Genomic DNA, 20,184 nt, shown 5'->3' with positions numbered 1-20,184 from the left:
GTCAGAAATCTCTGACAGATATGAACATTGCACACAGGTAGCAGGACATAGGTGGTGGTGGTAGTTAGTGTTTAACGTCCCGTTGACAACGAGGTCATTAGAGACGGGCAGGACATAGGAGTGGTTATTCAAGAAGAGGTGCATTGATCATTGGCAACTATTCCTACCATCAGACAAGTTCTTCTCAAAGAATGAGATTATGCTTAAGTCACCATCAAAAGTGGCCAAGGGGAACTCAGAGCCACCAGCTGCAATAAGCATCTGTGAATCATCTCTACCAATACGCAAATGGTAACATCCACACCAGACCAAGAAGATCAGCTGAGTGTCAATGATGAATAATGATTCATTAGTACTGTTAAAGGAAGTACTGTGGAGGAGGATACTATCATAACACTAACAGATCCTGGCCTAAACGAGGCATGATGTTGGAGAGTGATGGGCAATTTGCACCAATGCAGGATGGAGATAAGACAGACCAGACAGCACAGGTGAAATATTATAAAAATATTGGGGATTATTTGAGGGATTACCAATCACATGAATTGTCTCCAACTGAGAAAGGAGTAAATTCATACGAAATGTAGAAGATGCTTGGAGATGCACTTGGGTTTATGCAGGGGTTCTCATCAGGAAGACACATGGAATGTAGAATTTCTGCAATATCAGCAAATGAGCAATATCACCAAAAATGATGTCTACACATTGTCATAAAACAATGATGTCTCTGATTGCTTGAAATGAACAAACTATCTCTTCACTATGGATATGCAGGTAAGCTACTGTTGGATTAATACTGTCTAGTCTTGCCACAGTGGTGCCAGAAGGACTTCCACTACACCCTATAAGGTAGCTTTCAGAGTACAGGTATAGATGTAAGACTGCCTTTGTGCATATTAGCTACTGGCAGATTAAAGCTGTCGAGGTTGATCAGCAAACAGCTGAAGTATCAGAAACAGCCTTCGCTACTCACCATGGTTTCTGGAGTATAGGTGTAGATGAAGGGCTGCTTATATAGCACCTGATGACCTCTACAATACCAAAGTTATACTAATTGATCTCTGCAATGTAATAGCCCCCTTTGAACCCATGATGGACAATTTCCTTCACTGTCAAGATGCCATTGCCATTTCTTTGATGACACATAGAAAGTAACATAATTACTCAAGTACTGTGCTAATGTGTGTCAAAGACTCAGGTATTTGTCCCAATGCAAGAAAGTTCTCCTCCATTGCCCAAGAAATAAAAGTTTTCGAGCACCTAGTTAAAGTAGATGAGAAGAAATCATGATACAGAAAAGTAAGGACTATAACACAACACATATTGTTAGAAGAAGGAAGATAGAGTTTGATGTTCTATAGCCAGTTAAATTATCAGAGAAGAATCACAAGGTAGGATAGGGTCAGGATCGAGAAGGAAAGGAACTGTGCACTTTTCTAAGGAACCATCCTACATTCACATTAATTGTCGATTCAGGGAAGCCAAGGGAAACCTAAGTCTGGTTGGCCAGACAGAGATTTGAAACTTCCTCTTCCAAAATGTGAATATAATTAATTTAAGAATTTTCATGGCACTGCAACTGGTCACCTGCAATCTGTGAAAACCATTGTCAAAATCAGGTACAAGAAATGTTGCAGGGATGCATCCCATTTTTAGAATGTGGAGCTAGAAATATCTTTTTCTGACTATAACAAGAGGCTGTATCTTGCTGCTGTCCAATGCTAATTTCAAGATTAATCTCAACAGTGACACTGTTTTAGTGCAAATACAGAAATATGTTGAAAAGGTAACAGTTTAGGTCTCCACCATTCTCAGAAGAATTACTCTAAAACCGACAAAGGGTACCTTATAATTGTTTGGAAAATTAATAAGATCCAATCACATTTATTTAGAAGATCATTCACTATCGTAACACACCACTATTCTTTATGTTGGTTGAAAACATGAAGTATATGCCAAGAACAACTGACACGATACACGATACCGAGTGAGGTTACACAATGGTTAGCACCCTGGACTCACATTCGGTAGGACGATGGTTCAAACACATGTCCGGCCATCCTGGTTTAGGTTTTCCATGATTTCGCTAAATCACTTCAGGAAAATGACGGGATGGTTCCTTTGAAAGGGTATGGCTGACTTCCTTCCTCATCATTACCTCATTTGATGGTCCCCTCCCCCAAATCAACCAACCAACAAACTTGATGAATATAAAGACCTTAGGTGTATGATACTGGCCTGGTAAAGAAAAATGACGAAAAAGGATATTGACTGCATTCTGGGGAATACTGTGAGGGAATACCTTAACCTGTATGACATCTCAATCATTGCCACATTAGCAGACAGTGGTGAAATGACTCTGCGTCATACGAGTTCTTGGACATGCACTATGATAGCCCCCTTTGAGGATGACATTACCATTTCTTCGATTATATATAGAAAGCAAACTCATTACTTAACTAAGACACTTCAACTCGTCACCTGGGATTTGTGGAAACCCTTGTCAGAGCTAGGTACAGGACTCACTGTTTAGACCTCTGCCCATCCGACAAACACTATGCAAGCCGCTGTAAGGAATGCCAATAACAGAAATATGTGACTTGCAAATAATTTGAAAGTAAAGGTAACAACACACCTAATAATGGGGGTGTTAAGGAGACAAAGGAACATAAACAAACTGAAAAAATTAATAGATTTTGGACAAATATTTTTTCAAGCTAGAGTACACATACATGCGCAGCCCCTCCCCCCCCCCCCCCCCTCTCCTACACAGACATATGCACACTTATATGCCTACACTGTGACAGCTGAATACATTGGGCTGGGACTGCAGTTCTGCAGCTCAGCTGAACTGAAGGAAGTTAGGTGGAGAGAGCAAGAGCAGAAAGGAAGTGGAAACTGGGAGTGAAGATCGAGGAAGGGTGGCTGTCGGTTGTTTCACTGTGAGCACGGTAAGCTGCTTCAATGAACCACTTGGATGGCCATGCGTGTTAAAGTGCTGCTTCCAGGATGGGGAGGTGCACCGGCCCTGGATCGAGTCTGAGGATAATGATGAGGGTCAGTGTGCCACCAGTCTGGATGTGGTATTTAGGCAGTTTCCTACATCCCACCACGTGAATACTGGGCTAGTAGCCAAGTCCTGCCTCAGTTGCATGATATACAAACATTTAGAAAATATTCACTCACTTTCACATGAATAACGCTACACTCAGACAGTTGGGGTACAACTATTCCATCCCGGGGTGCAGGTAGCGGGGTGGTAACAGGAAGGGCAACTCGCTACCCCTTAAATTAACCGTGCTAAATCCATTAATAACCACACTGACCCTATACCAATGCAGGACAAAGGTATAAGAAAAAGAAGATAGTAACTAGCTACAATGGGGTGTCCAGGATTGTTAGGTTTATAGATTTTGGGGAGAATGCAGAAGGTGGGTATGCAGCACGTCATTGGGGTGAGATGGCAGATTGATTCAGGGGGACTGATTCTGGGCTGTGCATAAGAATTTAAGTAGGGGTTGGAGATTATGTTGGACTTCTGGAATGGGGGGGTTCATAGGTGGAGGAGCCAAGACAGTTGATGGATGCCTTTTATTAGGTAAAACAGTAGTTCATCATGACAGTGGTGGAGCCTTCGTCTGTTGAGAGGTTCATTATATCAGTGTCTGCACAGCATTTTATGTTGGCATGGCCACTGACTAGCCGTCCAACCAAATGAATGGGCACTCTGGGTACAAGCAGAATTGACCACCCACTGTCAGAACGTCCTGCTGATCACAACACACTCCACTTCAGTGGCTGATTCTCAACCTGTGCCATTTGAATCTTTTTGCCAACTTCAGCTTCTCTGCACTACGCAGATGGGAGTTGCTCTTTCAACATATCCTTCATTTCTGTAATCCTTGTGGCCGCAACCTACGGTAGCCCCCTGCCTCCGTACCCACCTCCACCCTGCTCCAGGACCCTAATTTCACCCATCCTGCACCCACATCATCTTCCATGCTGTCTCCCCTTCCTCTGTTCTGTTTCCATCAACAATCCACTCCACATGAACACCATCATGCACTGCACAAAATCACCAGAGATGGGGGGTGAGGAGCTGGCATTCATATATTGCATTCCTATCCTGTGCACCTGCTGCCCTCCCTCCCATATCTAACCCACACAGATGCTGTCTCTATCCCAACTGTCAGCCACCACTCCCTGTCTCTTCTACCTACTCCTTTCATCCTTCTTCCCCTCAAACAGTCCCTCTGACACAATCCCTCACCTTAGACAAGTTGCAAAACTGCAGTCTTGGAACAGTGTATTGTATTTAGTTGGCACAATAGTGCCATAGGCACATGCCCACATGTGTGTGTGTGTGTGTGTGTGTGTGTGTGTGTGTGTGTGTGTGTGTACTCTACCTCACAGAAGATTAGTCCAAAAGCTGGCACAGTTTTCAGCCTCATTTATGTACCTTTTGAGAACTCAATGCCTCTACTATTTGGTTGAGGGTTACCTCTACTCCTACATTATTTACATTCCACCAGGACTGTCCACTACTATAAATATGTTACTGAATAGTCCTAGATGTATCTGGGTCCTACACACTAATGTAACTCCTCTAGCTCCATCTGGACAGGCCCTGGAAGGCCCAACGGTACCAACCAACTGCAATGTCATCCTCAGCCGACAGGCATCACTGGACGTGGATATTGAGAAGCATGAGGTCAGCATACTGCTCTCCTGACTGTTGTCTGTTTTCATTATTGGAGCCACTGCTTCTCAATCAAGTAGCTCCTCAATAGGTCTCACAAGGCTGAGAGCACCCCAATTACCAGCAGCACTTGGCAGACCCGTACAGCTGCGCATCCAAGGACTAGCCAAGCCCAACAACACTTAACTTCAGTGATTTGATGGGAACTGGTGTTACCACTACAGCAAGGCTGCAGGCTGCACACTGATTTTCCAGTAACTGCATCATCTCACAAGCCTGATTCACTTGCTGTTATTGTTGCCTATGTGTTCCTTGGTCAGTTTTTTTTTAAGGGATGCCATATGTATGTGAACCAGAGTGCTTCATAATTAAAAATGCCTGATCGTGGATAAAAGATGAAACAGATCATATTAATTACAGAACATCAATGAAGATTCTTCAATTACATAATAAATTTATCTTAAATAAGAGTAGTACTGACTATATGTACAGCATCCAGACATCATTAGAGCAAAAAATCACTAAAATATGAGGTATTTGCATTTTATTTTCTATGAATGAGAAAAAACTTAGCAAAGTGCAAATCGGTTTCTCCATAAGCAGTCAGTGAGTTGTTATCAAATTTATTTGTGCATTGCTACGTTTGTGGTACGAAAGCACACAAAACCAAAGTATACTCTTAAAGCAGTGAAAATAATATACTGCACAACAAAATAGTATACAAATACTTGAAAGCTATTACTCACTTAAATACACCCATAATTGATGTAATGTGTCGAGCATTCCCTAAAATGAGGTTTGTAAATATAAATTCGAATCGGACATTGTTTGACTTTGTGAGGATATGAAGTGCCTCTGTTGTACCTCGAAGTTTCTGTTAAATGATAACACTTATAAACCAAGATATAATAGCTTATTATATCAAGTTTATCTTTTGGCTAATGTAATGTACAAAATAAAGTATGCTTAATTTGTGAAATAACATAATTAGGCTACTAAATGAAGTTGACATCCACAATTCTGACTAGGAGAACATGACATTTTGGAAACATTATCCATTTTGTGGCTAGGTCTTCATTATTTACAAATTTCACCTTTCTGCTCTCTGTCTGTCTGTCTGTCTGTCTGTGTGTGTGTGTGTGTGTGTGTGTGTGTGTGTGCTTTTTTCCTTGTATTTGCAGATAAATTGTTCATGACTTTGTGAGGTTATCTACATCTCAAGTAACCACAAATGTCGGATAAGTTTATGAAATAAAACTAAAACATTTTGGCAATACATTTTAAAAAAGCAGTTACTGGCTTATAATTTATTCATCCATTTAAACTTTGAAGAAATATGACATACATGTGATAGTTTGTGCCTGAAACTGTTTACAAATCACAAACTTATTTTAAAGTCAATGTTACATATTACTATCCAAAAGTCTGAAAATCTTAATTTGACAGTGGTGCAGTTAAAGTAAGTATTACAAATTACAATGTTTTGCTGGAACTGTTTGTAATGTATATTATCTTCCATTGAACATGGCTCCACAGCTGAGGTTGCTAGCACATGCCTGTGCAACATTAAACTTGAAGATATCTTAGGTTAAATTTAAACCCCTCTACAGAATCTCACAGAGTGTGAACAGTGTGACACTGCTGTTTATTATCTGTATGTCGGATGGTGATGACAAGAGTGCAATGCACTGGCACTATGTTTAATCCTCTTCCTTCTCTCTCCCATCATCAACATCATCATCACCATCATCATTATCAGCAGCAACACCAAATGCAGTACAAAAACTCCCCACACACGCCGCTCACACACACACACACACACACACACACACACACACACACACACACAAAATCACAGTCACCTATAATCAACTGATCTGATCAAAAGTAACTGTTTATTAATTAATAGGCATTAACATGAGTGTGTCCACCCATTTCCTTTATGACAGCTTAAACTCAGCTGGAAACACTATCAGCACTCCTTGTCCAGGCCTTGAAGGCCCAAGGGATGTCAACCAGCCACAGTATCATCCTCTGCCTTATGACATCATTCAGATGTGGTATGGACACGCATGTAGTCAGCACACCACTCTCCCGGACTTTTGCCAACTTTCCAGACTGTGGAGCTGCTACTTCTCATTCCAACACTGGACACAACTGGAGCTGGTGTGCTGAGACAGTTTCTGATTGGCACCAAGGGCAGCACTTTAAAGTTCTCCACCAACCACAAGCATGGCCCAAACAGCAGCCTCTGTGCCACTGCCAACGAGATGGCCTTCTGCACTGAGATAAGCACTAGCCATAGGCAGCAATGGGTGGTTCACACTCGGAACTGGTTTTAGTACAGAGTTCCAGGGTTGCAGTTCACAGCTACGGTTCATAGTGGAGATCAGCCTACGAGACTTGATCTACAAGTTGAGTTGCCTATAGCCCTTACATATGGACATGTTTTTATTACAGTGACTGACAGTGTGGCACCCAGGACAGTCATAATGTTCTTGACACTGTATTCAGTAAATCATGCCTTGACAGGCCACTGCTTGGTTGTATCTGTCTGCAAGCACATCCAATGAGTTGTTGTATATCTTTAGTTAAGTAATGCAGCACAATAAAGTGTACATGTGTGTGTCACTAATTTGTTTGCACTGTCACAGTACCTCCATCCACCTTGGAGCACCTAAACCTAATATGACATGTGTGAGTCATTCTACTCAGACAACCCATACACATCATCAAGTAGCTCCTCAACTGGCATCACAAAGCTGAGTGCACTCCATACCAGTCCTTCCACTAAGGAAAAATCCTTGACAGCACCGAGAATTGTACCTGAGTCCTCTGAAAAGCAGCCATCAATACCAAGACTCAACTATGAAGGTGGACAACACTTTCAAAGAGGTGTCTGAATTTCTGTGGAGGAATGGCGGTCTACTTTCCCTGAAGCGCCAAAACCAGAGCAGAGAAGATGTTGGATGCTGGGGCCTGATGTGAAGTCCACATTCTAACTCATCTTGAAGGTGCTCCACTGGGTTCAGGTTGGGACTCTTGGGCAGACTAGTCAATTTCAGGTGCGTTTTTGTCCACAAACCATTGCCTCACAGCCGCTGCTTTATGACAGTGTGCACTGTCATGCTGATAAACCAGTCATCATCTCTGAACTGTTCCTCTACTGTAGGCAGTACAAAACACTGTAAAATGTGCTCATATCATTATGCATTTAGCATTTTCTTAAGTCCAATAAGGTGACCACACCTTAACCATGAAAAACACTCCTTCACCATAACACCACATCTTTCTTACTTCACCATTAGCACTACACATGATGACAAATAATATTCTCCAGACATTTGCCAAAGCCAAACTTTTCCATCAGATTGCCACAAGGTATAGCATGATTCACCGATCTAAATCACTTGTTTCCAGCAATCCACTGTCCAGTGCTGTCACTCTTTACACCAACTCAAATATAGCTCAGAACTGACTACAGAAATGTGTAGTTTATGAGGAGCTGTTCCACTAATGTACTCCATTCTTTTTAACTCCCTCAGCACATGATACTAGCTGGACTGCTGGAACTCACAAGTGATTCCTTCCACTGATTTCAAGCAAATTTTTACAACAACCCTCCACAGTAGATGGTACACCCTGTAAATCAGTACATGAAGTCTGCCTGATCTTGGTTTAGCTATGTTTGTTCCTTAATGTTTCCACTTTACAGTCACATTGCCAAAAGTCAAACTGGGCAGCTTTAGAAGGGTTAAAATGTTACTGAAAGATATGTTACACAGGTGAGAGCCAATGACTATAGTCTGATTAAAATTACTTGATAGTTGACACTTCATGTGTTTTAGCTGGCTCCAATCAGAGTGCTCATTGTCACACTCAAACCATTCGCCATTGCCAAACTGCCACAATAATTAGTCAGTCCACTTCCTATTCTGTGTCCAGCTTTCTTTCTTGATGGATTTGCATCCTGAATCCTGGGTCTGGCACTTTTATTTCATATTTCATCACACAAGATAACCACACACACACATACACACACCACACACACACACACACACACACACACACACACACACACACACACACAAACACAAACACAAAAAAATAATGCTGCTCACAAAATACACATTTCACACACAGCACTAACCGAACATTACTGGATTCTTCTGTGCAAGATGCAATTTCACATTACATATAGAATTATTGTGACCATAGAGATTGGCTTACATTACATAAGCTTCACACAACACTGCGTGAAGCAGAATTTTTGAAGGCTGCAATTAATCCTTAAGAGTGGGGCACCGGAGTCATAAATACAAAACCTTCCACAGTGTAAAGGTGTAATACAGTAGTTAGCATATAAACCTGCTGTGTGGGATGTCGTAGGTTCATATCTTGTCAAATGCACTGATTTTTTTTATTTTTATAATCTAATCAAAAGACTTTCATTATTATTTTTATTCAGTTAACTGGTTTAAATGCAATCATTTTATTTAATACATTTACAGACGAATGGAAAAACTGGTAGATGCGGACCTCGGGGAGGATCAGTTTGGATTCCGTAGAAATGTTGGAACACGTGAGGCAATACTGACCTTACGACTTATCTTAGAAGAAAGATTAAGAAAAGGTAAACCTACGTTTCTAGCATTTGTAGACTTAGAGAAAGCTTTTGACAATGTTGACTGGAATACTCTCTTTAAAATTCTAAAGATGGCAGGGGTAAAATACAGGGAGCGAAAGGCTATTTACAATTTGTACAGAAACCAGATAGCAGTCATAAGAGTCGAGGGGCATGAAAGGGAAGCAGTGGTTGGGAAAGGAGTGAGACAGGGTTGTAGCCTCTCCCCGATGTTATTCAATCTGTATATTGAGCAAGCAGTAAAGGAAACAAAAGAAAAATTTGGAGTAGGTATTAAAATTCATGGAGAAGAAGTAAAAACTTTGAGGTTCGCCGATGACATTGTAATTCTGTCAGAGATGGCAAAGGACTTGGAAGAGCAGTTGAACGGAATGGACAGTGTCTTGAAAGGAGGATATAAGATGAACATCAACAAAAGCAAAACGAGAATAATGGAATGTAGTCAAATTAAATCGGGTGATGCTGAGGGAATTAGATTAGGAAATGAGACACTTAAAGTAGTAAAGGAATTTTGCTATTTGGGGAGCAAAATAACTGATGATGGTCGAAGTAGAGAGGATATAAAATGTAGACTGGCAATGGCAAGGAAAGGGTTTCTGAAGAAGAGAAATTTGTTAACATTGAGTATAGAGTTATGTATCAGGAAGTCGTTTCTGAAAGTATTTGTTTGGAGTGTAGCCATGTATGGAAGTGAAATGTGGACGATAACTAGTTTGAACAAGAGGAGAATAGAAGCTTTCGAAATGTGGTGCTACAGAAGAATACTGAAGATAAGGTGGGTAGATCACGTAACTAATGAGGAGGTATTGAATAGGATTGGGGAGAAGAGAAGTTTGTAGCACAACTTGACTAGAAGAAGGGATCGGTTGGTAGGACATGTTTTGAGGCATCAAGGGATCACAAATTTAGCATTGGAGGGCAGCGTGGAGGGTAAAAATCGTCGAGGGAGACCGAGAGATGAGTACACTAAGCAGATTCAGAAGGATGTAGGTTGCAGTAGGTACAGGGAGATGAAGAAGCTTGCACTGGATAGAGTAGCATGGAGAGCTGCATCAAACCAGTCTCAGGACTGAAGACAACAACAACAACAACAACATTACCATATCATTTTTATCATCATATTGACTTTTATTTGGTCCTATTTTTCTTTCTATCATTCTTTTTTTTGTTTGGAATCTGCTTGTGTTATGTATCATCTGCAACCAATTGCCAAACAGGACTGCTTGTCGGTTGGTAAGGCAGCAGCCTGTGCAGCAAAGTGTGTAGGAAGTTTTAGGTAATCAAAGGCAGTCAGAAATTACAGTGTGCTTTTACTACTGCAACTGAAATTTTTATGTCCTGAGTTTGCTCATAGAGGTTAGCCTTAAACACTGTGAACAAAGTGATTTCAATTTTGGTTCTGCTGCTGATTGTTGGCAATCATTTTCTCAGATACATTGCAAATCATGAGGTTGTGGTTAAGTTGGGACATGAGTTTAAATTCAAGTCTATAAAATGTGCTGTCTACTGGAATTCAGTCATGTTGTTGTTGTGGTCTTCAGTCCTGAGACTGGTTTGATGCAGCTCTCCATGCTACTCTATCCTGTGCAAGCTTCTTCATCTCCCAGTACCTACTGCAACCTACATCCTTCTGAATCTGCTTAGTGTACTCATCTCTCGGTCTCCCTCTACGATTTTTACCCTCCACACTGCCCTCCAATGCTAATTTGTGATCCCTTGATGCCTCAAAACATGTCCTACCAACCGATCCCTTCTTCTAGTCAAGTTGTGCCACAAACTTCTCTTCTCCCCAATCCTATTCAATACCTCCTCATTAGTTACGTGATCTATCCACCTTATCTTCAGTATTCTTCTGTAGCACCACATTTCGAAAGCTTCTATTCTCTTCTTGTCCAAACTAGTTATCATCCATGTTTCACTTCCATACATGGCTACACTCCAAACAAATATTTTCAGAAATGACTTCCTGACACTTAAATCTATATTCGATGTTAACAAATTTCTCTTCTTCAGAAACGCTTTCCTTGCCATTGCCAGTCTACATTTTATATCCTCTCTACTTCGACCATCATCAGTTATTTTACTTCCTAAATAACAAAACTCCTTTACTACTTTAAGTGTCTCATTTCCTAATCTAATTCCCTCAGCATCACCCGATTTAATTGGACTACATTCCATTATCCTCGTTTTGCTTTTGTTGATGTTCATCTTATATCCTCCTTTCAAGGCACTGTCCATTCCGTTCAACTGCTCTTCCAAGTCCTTTGCCGTCTCTGACAGAATTACAATGTCATCGGCGAACCTCAAAGTTTTTACTTCGTCTCCATGAATTTTAATACCTACTCCAAATTTTTCTTTTGTTTCCTTTACTGCTTGCTCAATATACAGATTGAATAACATCGGGGAGAGGCTACAACCCTGTCTCACTCCTTTCCCAACCACTGCTTCCCTTTCATGCCCCTCGACTCTTATGACTGCCATCTGGTTTCTGTACAAATTGTAAATAGCCTTTCGCTCCCTGTATTTTACCCCTGCCACCTTTAGAATTTGAAAAAGCGTATTCCAGTCAACATTGTCAAAAGCTTTCTCTAAGTCTACAAATGCTACAAACGTAGGTTTGCCTTTTCTTAATCTTTCTTCTAAGATAAGTCGTAAGGTCAGTATTGCCTCACGTGTTCCAACATTTCGACGGAATCCAAACTGATCCTTCCCGAGGTCCGCATCTACCAGTTTTTCCATTCGTCTGTAAAGAATTCGCGTTAGTATTTTGCAGCTGTGACTTATTAAACTGATAGTTCGGTAATTTTCACATCTGTCAGCACCTGCTTTCTTTGGGATTGGAATTATTATATTCTTCTTGAAGTCTGAGGGTATTTCGCCTGTCTCATACATCTTGCTCACCAGCTGGTAGAGTTTTGTCATGACTGGCTCTCCCAAGGCCGTCAGTAGTTCTAATGGAATGTTGTCTACTCCGTGGGCCTTGTTTCGACTCAGGTCTTTCAGTGCTCTGTCAAACTCTTCACGCAGTATCGTATCTCCCATTTTGTCTTCATCTACATCCTCTTCCATTTCCATAATATTGTCCTCAAGTACATCACCCTTGTATAAACCTTCTATATACTCCTTCCACCTTTCTGCCTTCCCTTCTTTGCTTAGAACTGGGTTGCTATCTGAGCACTTGATATTCATACATGTGGTTCTCTTCTCTCCAAAGGTCTCTTTAATTTTCCTGTAGGCAGTATCTATCTTACCCCTAGTGAGATAAGCCTCTACATCCTTACATTTATCCTCTAGCCATCACTGTTTAGCCATTTTGCACTTCCTCTCGATCTCATTTTTGAGACGTTTGTATTCCTTTTTGCCTGCTTCATTTACTGCATTTTTATATTTTCTCCTTTCATCAATTAAATTCAATATTTCTTCTGTTACCCAAGGATTTCTAGCAGCCCTCGTCTTTTTACCTACTTTATCCTCTGCTGCCTTCACTACTTCATCCCTCAGAGCTACCCATTCTTCTTCTACTGTATTTCTTTCCCCTATTCCTGTCAATTGTTCCCTTATGCTCTCCCTGAAACACTGTACAACCTCTGGTTCTTTCAGTTTATCCAGGTCTCATCTCCTTAATTTCCCACATTTTTGCAGTTTCTTCAGTTTTAATCTACAGGTCATAACCAATAGATTGTGGTCAGAGTCCACATCTGCCCCTGGAAATGTCTTACAACTTAAAACCTGGTTCCTAAATCTCTGTCTTACCATTATATAATCTATCTGATACCTTTTAGTATCTCCAGGGTTCTTCCACTTATACAACCTTCTTTCATGATTCTTAAACCAAGTGTTACCTATGACTAAGTTGTGCTCTGTACAAAATTCTACTAGGCGGCTTCCTCTTTCATTTCTTAGCCCCAATCCATATTCACCTACTATGTTTCCTTCTCTCCCTTTTCCTACACTCGAATTCCAGTCACCCATTACTATTAAATTTTTGTCTCCCTTCACTATCTGAATAATTTCTTTTATTTCATCGTACATTTCTTCAATTTCTTCGTCATCTGCAGAGCTAGTTGGCATATAAACTTGTACTACTGTAGTAGGTGTGGGCTTCGTATCTATCTTGGCCACAATAATGCATTCACTATGCTGTTTGTAGTAGCTTACCCGCATTCCTATTTTCCTATTCATTATTAAACCTACTCCTGCATTACCCCTATTTGATTTTGTGTTTATAACCCTGTAATCACCTGACCAGAAGTCTTGTTCCTCCTGCCACCGAACTTCACTAATTCCCACTATATCTAACTTTAACCTATCCATTTCCATTTTTAAATTTTCTAACCTACCTGCCCGATTAAGGGATCTGACATTCCACGCTCCGATCCGTAGAACGCCAGTTTTCTTTCTCCTGATAACGACATCCTCCTGAGTAGTCCCCGCCCGGAGATCCGAATGGGGGACTATTTTACCTCCGGAATATTTTACCCAAGAGGATGCCATCATCATTTAATCATACAGTAAAGCTGCATGTCCTCGGGAAAAATTACCAGTGAAAGCTTTGCTTTGAGAAACCTTTGGTGATGACCGTGTCATCTCTAGACAGTTTCACGATCTGTGGTCTTCCAGAACCCCTGATCAAAATCCGCGTGACTTCTGGTTGTGGGGATATCTGAAAGATAATGTCTCTCAGGGATGTATTTGGACTCTTCTTGACCTGAAGGATAGCATTCGATGAAATATCACTCTGATTACATCAGATACGTTGCGAGCAACTGTCAACCATGGCATGTTATTGATGCAACACATTACTGAGGTCATATTGAACACATGCTGTAACTTGGGGCCATATCCTAATAAATGTGCCTGAACCACCATTATCATGTGTTTGATCATTCCTGCCCTTTCCTGCACCCACACCACATACTGACTACTTGCAGCACCATCTTTTTCACCTGGTGGCAGAAAGTGAAACTATTGTTTACTTCAACATACTTCATAAATGCACTGATTAATGAACATGCTTACATTGTTTCAATGTCCTGCAATGTATACAGCCTGTACTGCAGCACTCGGAACATTGTCAGTCTAATGATAATCAGCAGATACTTTGCAAAGGAAAGGTGCCAATGTGCATGAAGGAAGAAAACCTTTGCAATTAGGCAGCTGAACTTACCCCTCTGGCTCTCTCAGCTGACAACAATATAAAAATACTTCTGTAATTATTTCCTTTTCATTGTGATTTGGTAGGTCTCTGCTGTTGTGATCTGAGCAGTTTTATAGGCAGCGAATTACAGGGGTGCATACAGATCACAGAACCTATACCTTCACTGTGTCCTTGAGAGGTTGTAGACACAGACGAAACAGAAAATTTATGATGCTTACACACCACAAGGATTTTGTTTGTTAAAGTTACATGGGACCCAGAGCACAGCTCAATTGGAATGTTTAAGTTTTAACACTATTTGATCATATGAATCTTCCATTATTATGAATTCATCAGGATCATTATTTCCACTGTTTACATTTGTGAAAGATTTGTAAGGGGTACTACTATAAATAGTTGTACCCCTTGCACACCACTGGTTCTCTGGTAAATCTGGAGCAGAGCACAACATTGCCAGCAGGAGGTACTACCTCGCTGTTTCATTCTACAATGTCCAAGCACTACCATCATGTGCCTTTACGTGTGGCATGGGCAGTCACTGAAATGTCCTGCTGAGTAGTGGGCTAAGGCAGTGCTAGATTGACACACTTGAAGTAACAATGTTTACTGAACATAAACTCAATTTAGAACAGTTTGAGAATGAAGTCCACACATGCAGTAGAACTAAAAATGCCCCTCTGTGATGACTGAAGACTACAACACAAATGATCTTCTGTGATGATTGAAGAATACAATGGAAATCATCTTCTGTGGTGATTACATAGCTGGTGTCAAAAAGGACAAAGTACTGATCATCAGCAGAAGCAATGAGCAATGGAAGCAGAGTCATTTGGATCAGTGGTCAAAAAGCAGTGCCTGGGAGCCCAGTGATGGCACAAGGTGCAATGTCAGTGCTGTCGGGGTCCGTAGCGCAGTCTCACTGCATGGCTGGTGATGCGTCTGGAAGCCAGAGGTGAAACTGGCCAACAAGGGGCTTAGTGGCAATGTTGGTACTTGTGCAGAAGAACATAGGCACATGAGTATGCCCCTGTGACTGCACTGCTGTGTATCGCGATATGCACACCCTGTAGTATTACAGTCTGCACCTCTGGGCACTGTGGCAGGTACAGGAAACTTGGCAGCAATCAATGCAGCAATGTGTTGATAAACAGCTGCTTTGGGGTGATGTAGGGGCTGTGCCTGGTCCACTAAGTATATCCAAGAAACACGGTAGCCAAGTACGCAGGGGCCCAGCACTACATGTACTATAGTCATAGTCAAGATTTTGTGTGGAATGGTTGTTGCACTCCAGTTGCACCAAAAATATGAACAGTTTGCTGAGGTTGATTAAATAAGAATTTGGAAGTTTTCTGTGGCATGGTAGGATAACAGTGAGTGATTAATCAATTTATTCATGGAGGGTGAGCATATGACATATGAAATCAGTGGAAAAATCGCCTTTCTTAATCAGTAGCATTTGTTGGCAGGCAATACCATTTGAGCAATTATTAAGGATAATGTGAACAGTTATAGCATGATAGTTAAACTTTCCATGTGAAAATGGGACTAATTTGAACTACTAATATGAACATAAATGAAGTACATGGTATGAACTGTTATCCTTTCAAAGCAACCTTTCTCACTTAAAATTGAAGAACTTTAGTAGTCACAAAGAAAATAAATGTGTTTTTATTTCAGGTAACATGGTCAAGCTTTATACAAAGAGTGTTCTCTCTGTTAACAACACCTTACACATGTCCGTGCTGGGAGGGGGGGGGGGGGGGGGACCCTGTTACCATTAAGAATCAAAATATAATGTGAGGGAAGTTGCAGACAACAGTCAGTGAGAAAGTTATTGGTCTTTTCTTTTAAAAATACTGAATGATACAGGGTCAGTCCTCGTATGCCCTATTACCATCCAGTCATGTTATAATTTAACTTCACTTTTGCATACGGCTCTATTTTCTAGCCTTTGTACTCTAGAATTTCTTAAATAGTTTTATTTATGGATGAATATGGAAATTTAATATATAACTACTGGTACTTACTGAATTCACCATCCTTGTTGTGACTGTGACTACACAGTTGTAACCTATCGCTGAAACAAGAGAGAGATCATGAATACTATGGAGCAAAATACTGTGCACTGTCCTAAAATTAAAACTAAAATTAGTATTCATCATGGTAGGAGTACTAACATCTACTCACAAATATGTGAGAAAGATTAACAATAAACTTTATCTACTAACTTATTTACTGAACAAAATGACAAACAAGTAGCTGTTCACTGTTCCACTTCTGAGGTGGCATGGTTCATCACTAGGATATAGAGCTCAAAATAGGAGATAGATACATCCAAAATTTATGCTTTCATTAAAGTAGGGAGATATATTTTACTGCAGTTAATGACTGGGAACCTGTAGGGTAGTAATTATCTGGATTGTTAACTGAACCAAAATGCTACATGCCTGCCCTAAATATACTTTCCATTAGTGCAAATTTGCGGATATTTTCATACATTCTTTCAGCAACATATGAAACAGTTGTACAGCTGTTTTGGGACAGTAGGGTCTGACTGTCATCCAGCACTGTCACTCATTCCATAATTAGGAGAAAAAATCACAAAAATAAACTGAAGATTATTTTAGAAAGTTGGAGATTTGAAGAAATAAAGTGACTCACTGAATGGGAAACTTACTGCCTAAGATAAGGATTTTCCAAATCTGTCATTCAATAAAATACAAAATCATATTTGCAGATGAAGTTTTGATGGCTGAGATTAATATTTTTTATATTGCACAATAACTTATACCAAACATTAAAATTACTAGCATCAGTTAGCTGTATTTTCCATGAATGTTAGGGTACAATAGTATTTGAACTGTGACACAACAGTGTCCCTAAAATTAATCACAAAAACCAGTTTGCCTTCAGCATTAAAGTGATTGATAATAGATATATGTCATAGCAGTTACTTTATTGAGGTGTATGAATCTCTGCCTCTGGACTTACAACTGGATTTACAATGCTAACTTTAAGTTAATGGTTATTAAAGAATCAAAGGTCATTAACAACTATGCAGCAGGAAAAAGATTTGATGTAACAGAAATTAATGTTTTTAAGGGGCATCACATGAAGATTACATTTCACTGCTAGATGCATATGCAAAACACTCGCAGAACCTAAATAGGAAAGGGTTCACATTTTTGGGTACCATGTTCTGCATCATGTGTAAGAGGAACACAATTAATACATCCCCATTCCTCAAAAAGCTATTTGGACATAGCTGTGATGTACAAGGTTGTTGAAGAGGATGGGGCCAATGTTACACTGAGGAACAATTTGGGGAGGTGATACAAAACAAATTGCATTTTTATGTCAGACAATCAGGTTAAGGAAATAACATGCCTATTCACTAGTGTGTGATTAAAATTGCTGGTTATTTGATATTGTGCCTTGGTATTGATTTCTTTTGACCAGAACTCTCAATATCTTGTGCCAATTTTCCACTACTGCCATTGCACCACAAAATGTGGCCAGTTTTGTTGCCCTGTCAAGTAATGTACTACAAGGGTAATCCCAAAAGTAAGGTCTCCTATTTTTTAATAAGTACATAGACATGTTTACTTCTACAATGGTTTACATCAGTTTGCAGCTTGAGCATTTAGCTATTTTTCAACATAATCACCATTTCTGTTGGTGCATTGTTGTAGACGCTGTGGCAGCTTATGTATGCCCATGTCATACCAGCTTGCCGCCATGCTGTTCAGAAAGTTACGAACCTCTTCTTTCACCTCATCATCGAAGCTGAATCGCTTTCCAGCCAAATGTTCTTTTAACCTAGGGAACAGGTGATAGTCAGGACTATAGGGTGGGTGGGTGATTATGTTCCACTGAAACTGTTGCAGCAGAGCAATGGTTTGTTGAGCGATGTGTGGGTGAGCATTGTCATGGAGAATGTGCACACTCTTGCTCAACATTCCTCTTCACCAGTTCTGAATTGCCCATTTGAGTTTTTTCAGAGCCTCACAGCACCTGTCAGCATTAATTGTGGTCCCAGTAATTCAATTGTCTCTAAGCAGGTTGTAGGCTGTGTTGCAAAAATGAACAGCATAGAGAAAGAAGTGATGACACTTTCTGATGGACCTGACCATCATTCTGCAGGACAATGCTCAAGTACATACAGAGCAAGCTGTTACTGATTTGTTTGACTGATAGGGCTGCTAAGTGCTATACCACCTACTGCACTCCTCTGACTTAAGCCCTCGTGAGTTCAACTCGATTTCTAAACTGAATGAAACACTTCATGGCATTTGCTTAAGAACTGCTACAAATTTATCGCGCAATAGACCACGCCACGTGAACTGTCAACACAATTGGCACTGCTAAGAGTATCCTATTACTTCCACATCACTGGCAACTGGTTATACACAATGCTGGTGACTACTTTGAAGGTCAGTAAAACTTTGAAACATGTATCTATTTTGTACGAGCTGTAAATAAATAGTTGCCACTATTAAAGTTCCAACCCTTGTACATGCAGAACCTTGGAGACGAACTGAAGAAGAAAGTGTCGAAAATAGCTTTAAAGTATATCTCGGATTTCATTCAGTTTTAGTGAAAGACTAACAAGTAATGAGGCAGTGTGTGGAATGCAGAGACCTTGATGATCTGGCAAAACAATAAGTAATTTGCAGACACTGTGGGGAAGGGCGCATTCCAAATGACAACAATAAAAGCAGACAAGCAGCAGCGTGCGTGGGACATGCAAATTAACGGGTAAAAAGTGCTCAAAGAACTGAGATGAATGTTACACATATCAAACTCTTCTAACAAGGCAGATTTTACAAACAGATTATAGGTAAGTGTCTCATCACACTAGAAAGTAATGAGGATTCTAATGACACTATTATGTGCTGTACATTTAATAACAGTAATAGTAATAATAATAAAATATAAATCACCATTGAGGAGCAGGAGGAAGAGGAAGAGCAGGGGTGCTGAAAGGGCAAGGAATTTCAGGCAAAAAGTTAGCAGTAAGTGCCACAGAAAAGAGCATGTTACACAGACTGAAGTAGAGCTTTATGCACATATGAAAAAGCAGGAAAAGTTGCATTTGGCAAAATTTCAGAACTATTTAGTATAATAGAGAGACAAGCTTACATGCAGAAGTATGAGTGACATATTATACAGGTGAGCAGGATTTGATGACAGAAACTGGGCAGCTGTGTGTGGAATGTGAGAGCACACAACCTGAGGAGGATACTACACTGCTTACAAGGGTAAAAGATGATTTGTCAATGCAGGATTTCAATCTACAACAAAAACAGTATGATTCAGTTTGTGCAGGAAGGAAGCAGAACACAGATCTGAACAAATTGGTGGCAGATTTATGAAAATGTACTCAAAAGCAGAGTATATTATTTTTTCTCTACCTATTTTCATAGATATAATAAACCTCAAAGTGGACAATCTGCCAACAGAAGTGGAAAACTGGAGAATGCACTGAAACAAGTTTTTGCCAGATAAAATGAATTATTTTCCTGAGATACATTGTAGAAGCACTTTGTGTTGATGTATGGTAGTATAGCATGGAATTACAGATGGGACTGGCCAGACTGTCTAATATGTACCCATTTTCCACTAATAGAGGAAAACAGGACAGCTTAATGCCATGAGAAGTACCAGCACATTACATGAGGC

At 40.3% G+C, this 20,184-nt stretch overlaps 1 protein-coding gene across 3 annotated transcripts in view; it reads right to left on the bottom strand.

Annotated features, from left to right (window-relative positions):
* The window catches only part of LOC126299350 (Bardet-Biedl syndrome 5 protein homolog), an 80,697-nt gene that overhangs the window by 32,226 nt on the left and 28,287 nt on the right, over positions 1 to 20,184 (bottom strand). For 2 of the 3 annotated variants that reach the window (XM_049991203.1, XM_049991204.1), the window contains exons 3-4: positions 16,530 to 16,579; positions 5,446 to 5,573 (exon numbers count right to left, since the gene is read on the bottom strand). In XM_049991203.1, the coding sequence (XP_049847160.1) occupies positions 5,446 to 5,573; positions 16,530 to 16,579 (178 nt within the window). The remainder of the gene's footprint in view (positions 1 to 5,445; positions 5,574 to 16,529; positions 16,580 to 20,184) is intronic. The other variant, XM_049991205.1, reaches the window with a different exon arrangement.

This window comes from Schistocerca gregaria, chromosome X (genome assembly GCF_023897955.1).
Source record: "Schistocerca gregaria isolate iqSchGreg1 chromosome X, iqSchGreg1.2, whole genome shotgun sequence".
NCBI classification, from domain to species: domain Eukaryota; kingdom Metazoa; phylum Arthropoda; class Insecta; order Orthoptera; family Acrididae; genus Schistocerca; species Schistocerca gregaria.
This window is presented reverse-complemented; position numbering and strand designations above follow the sequence as displayed.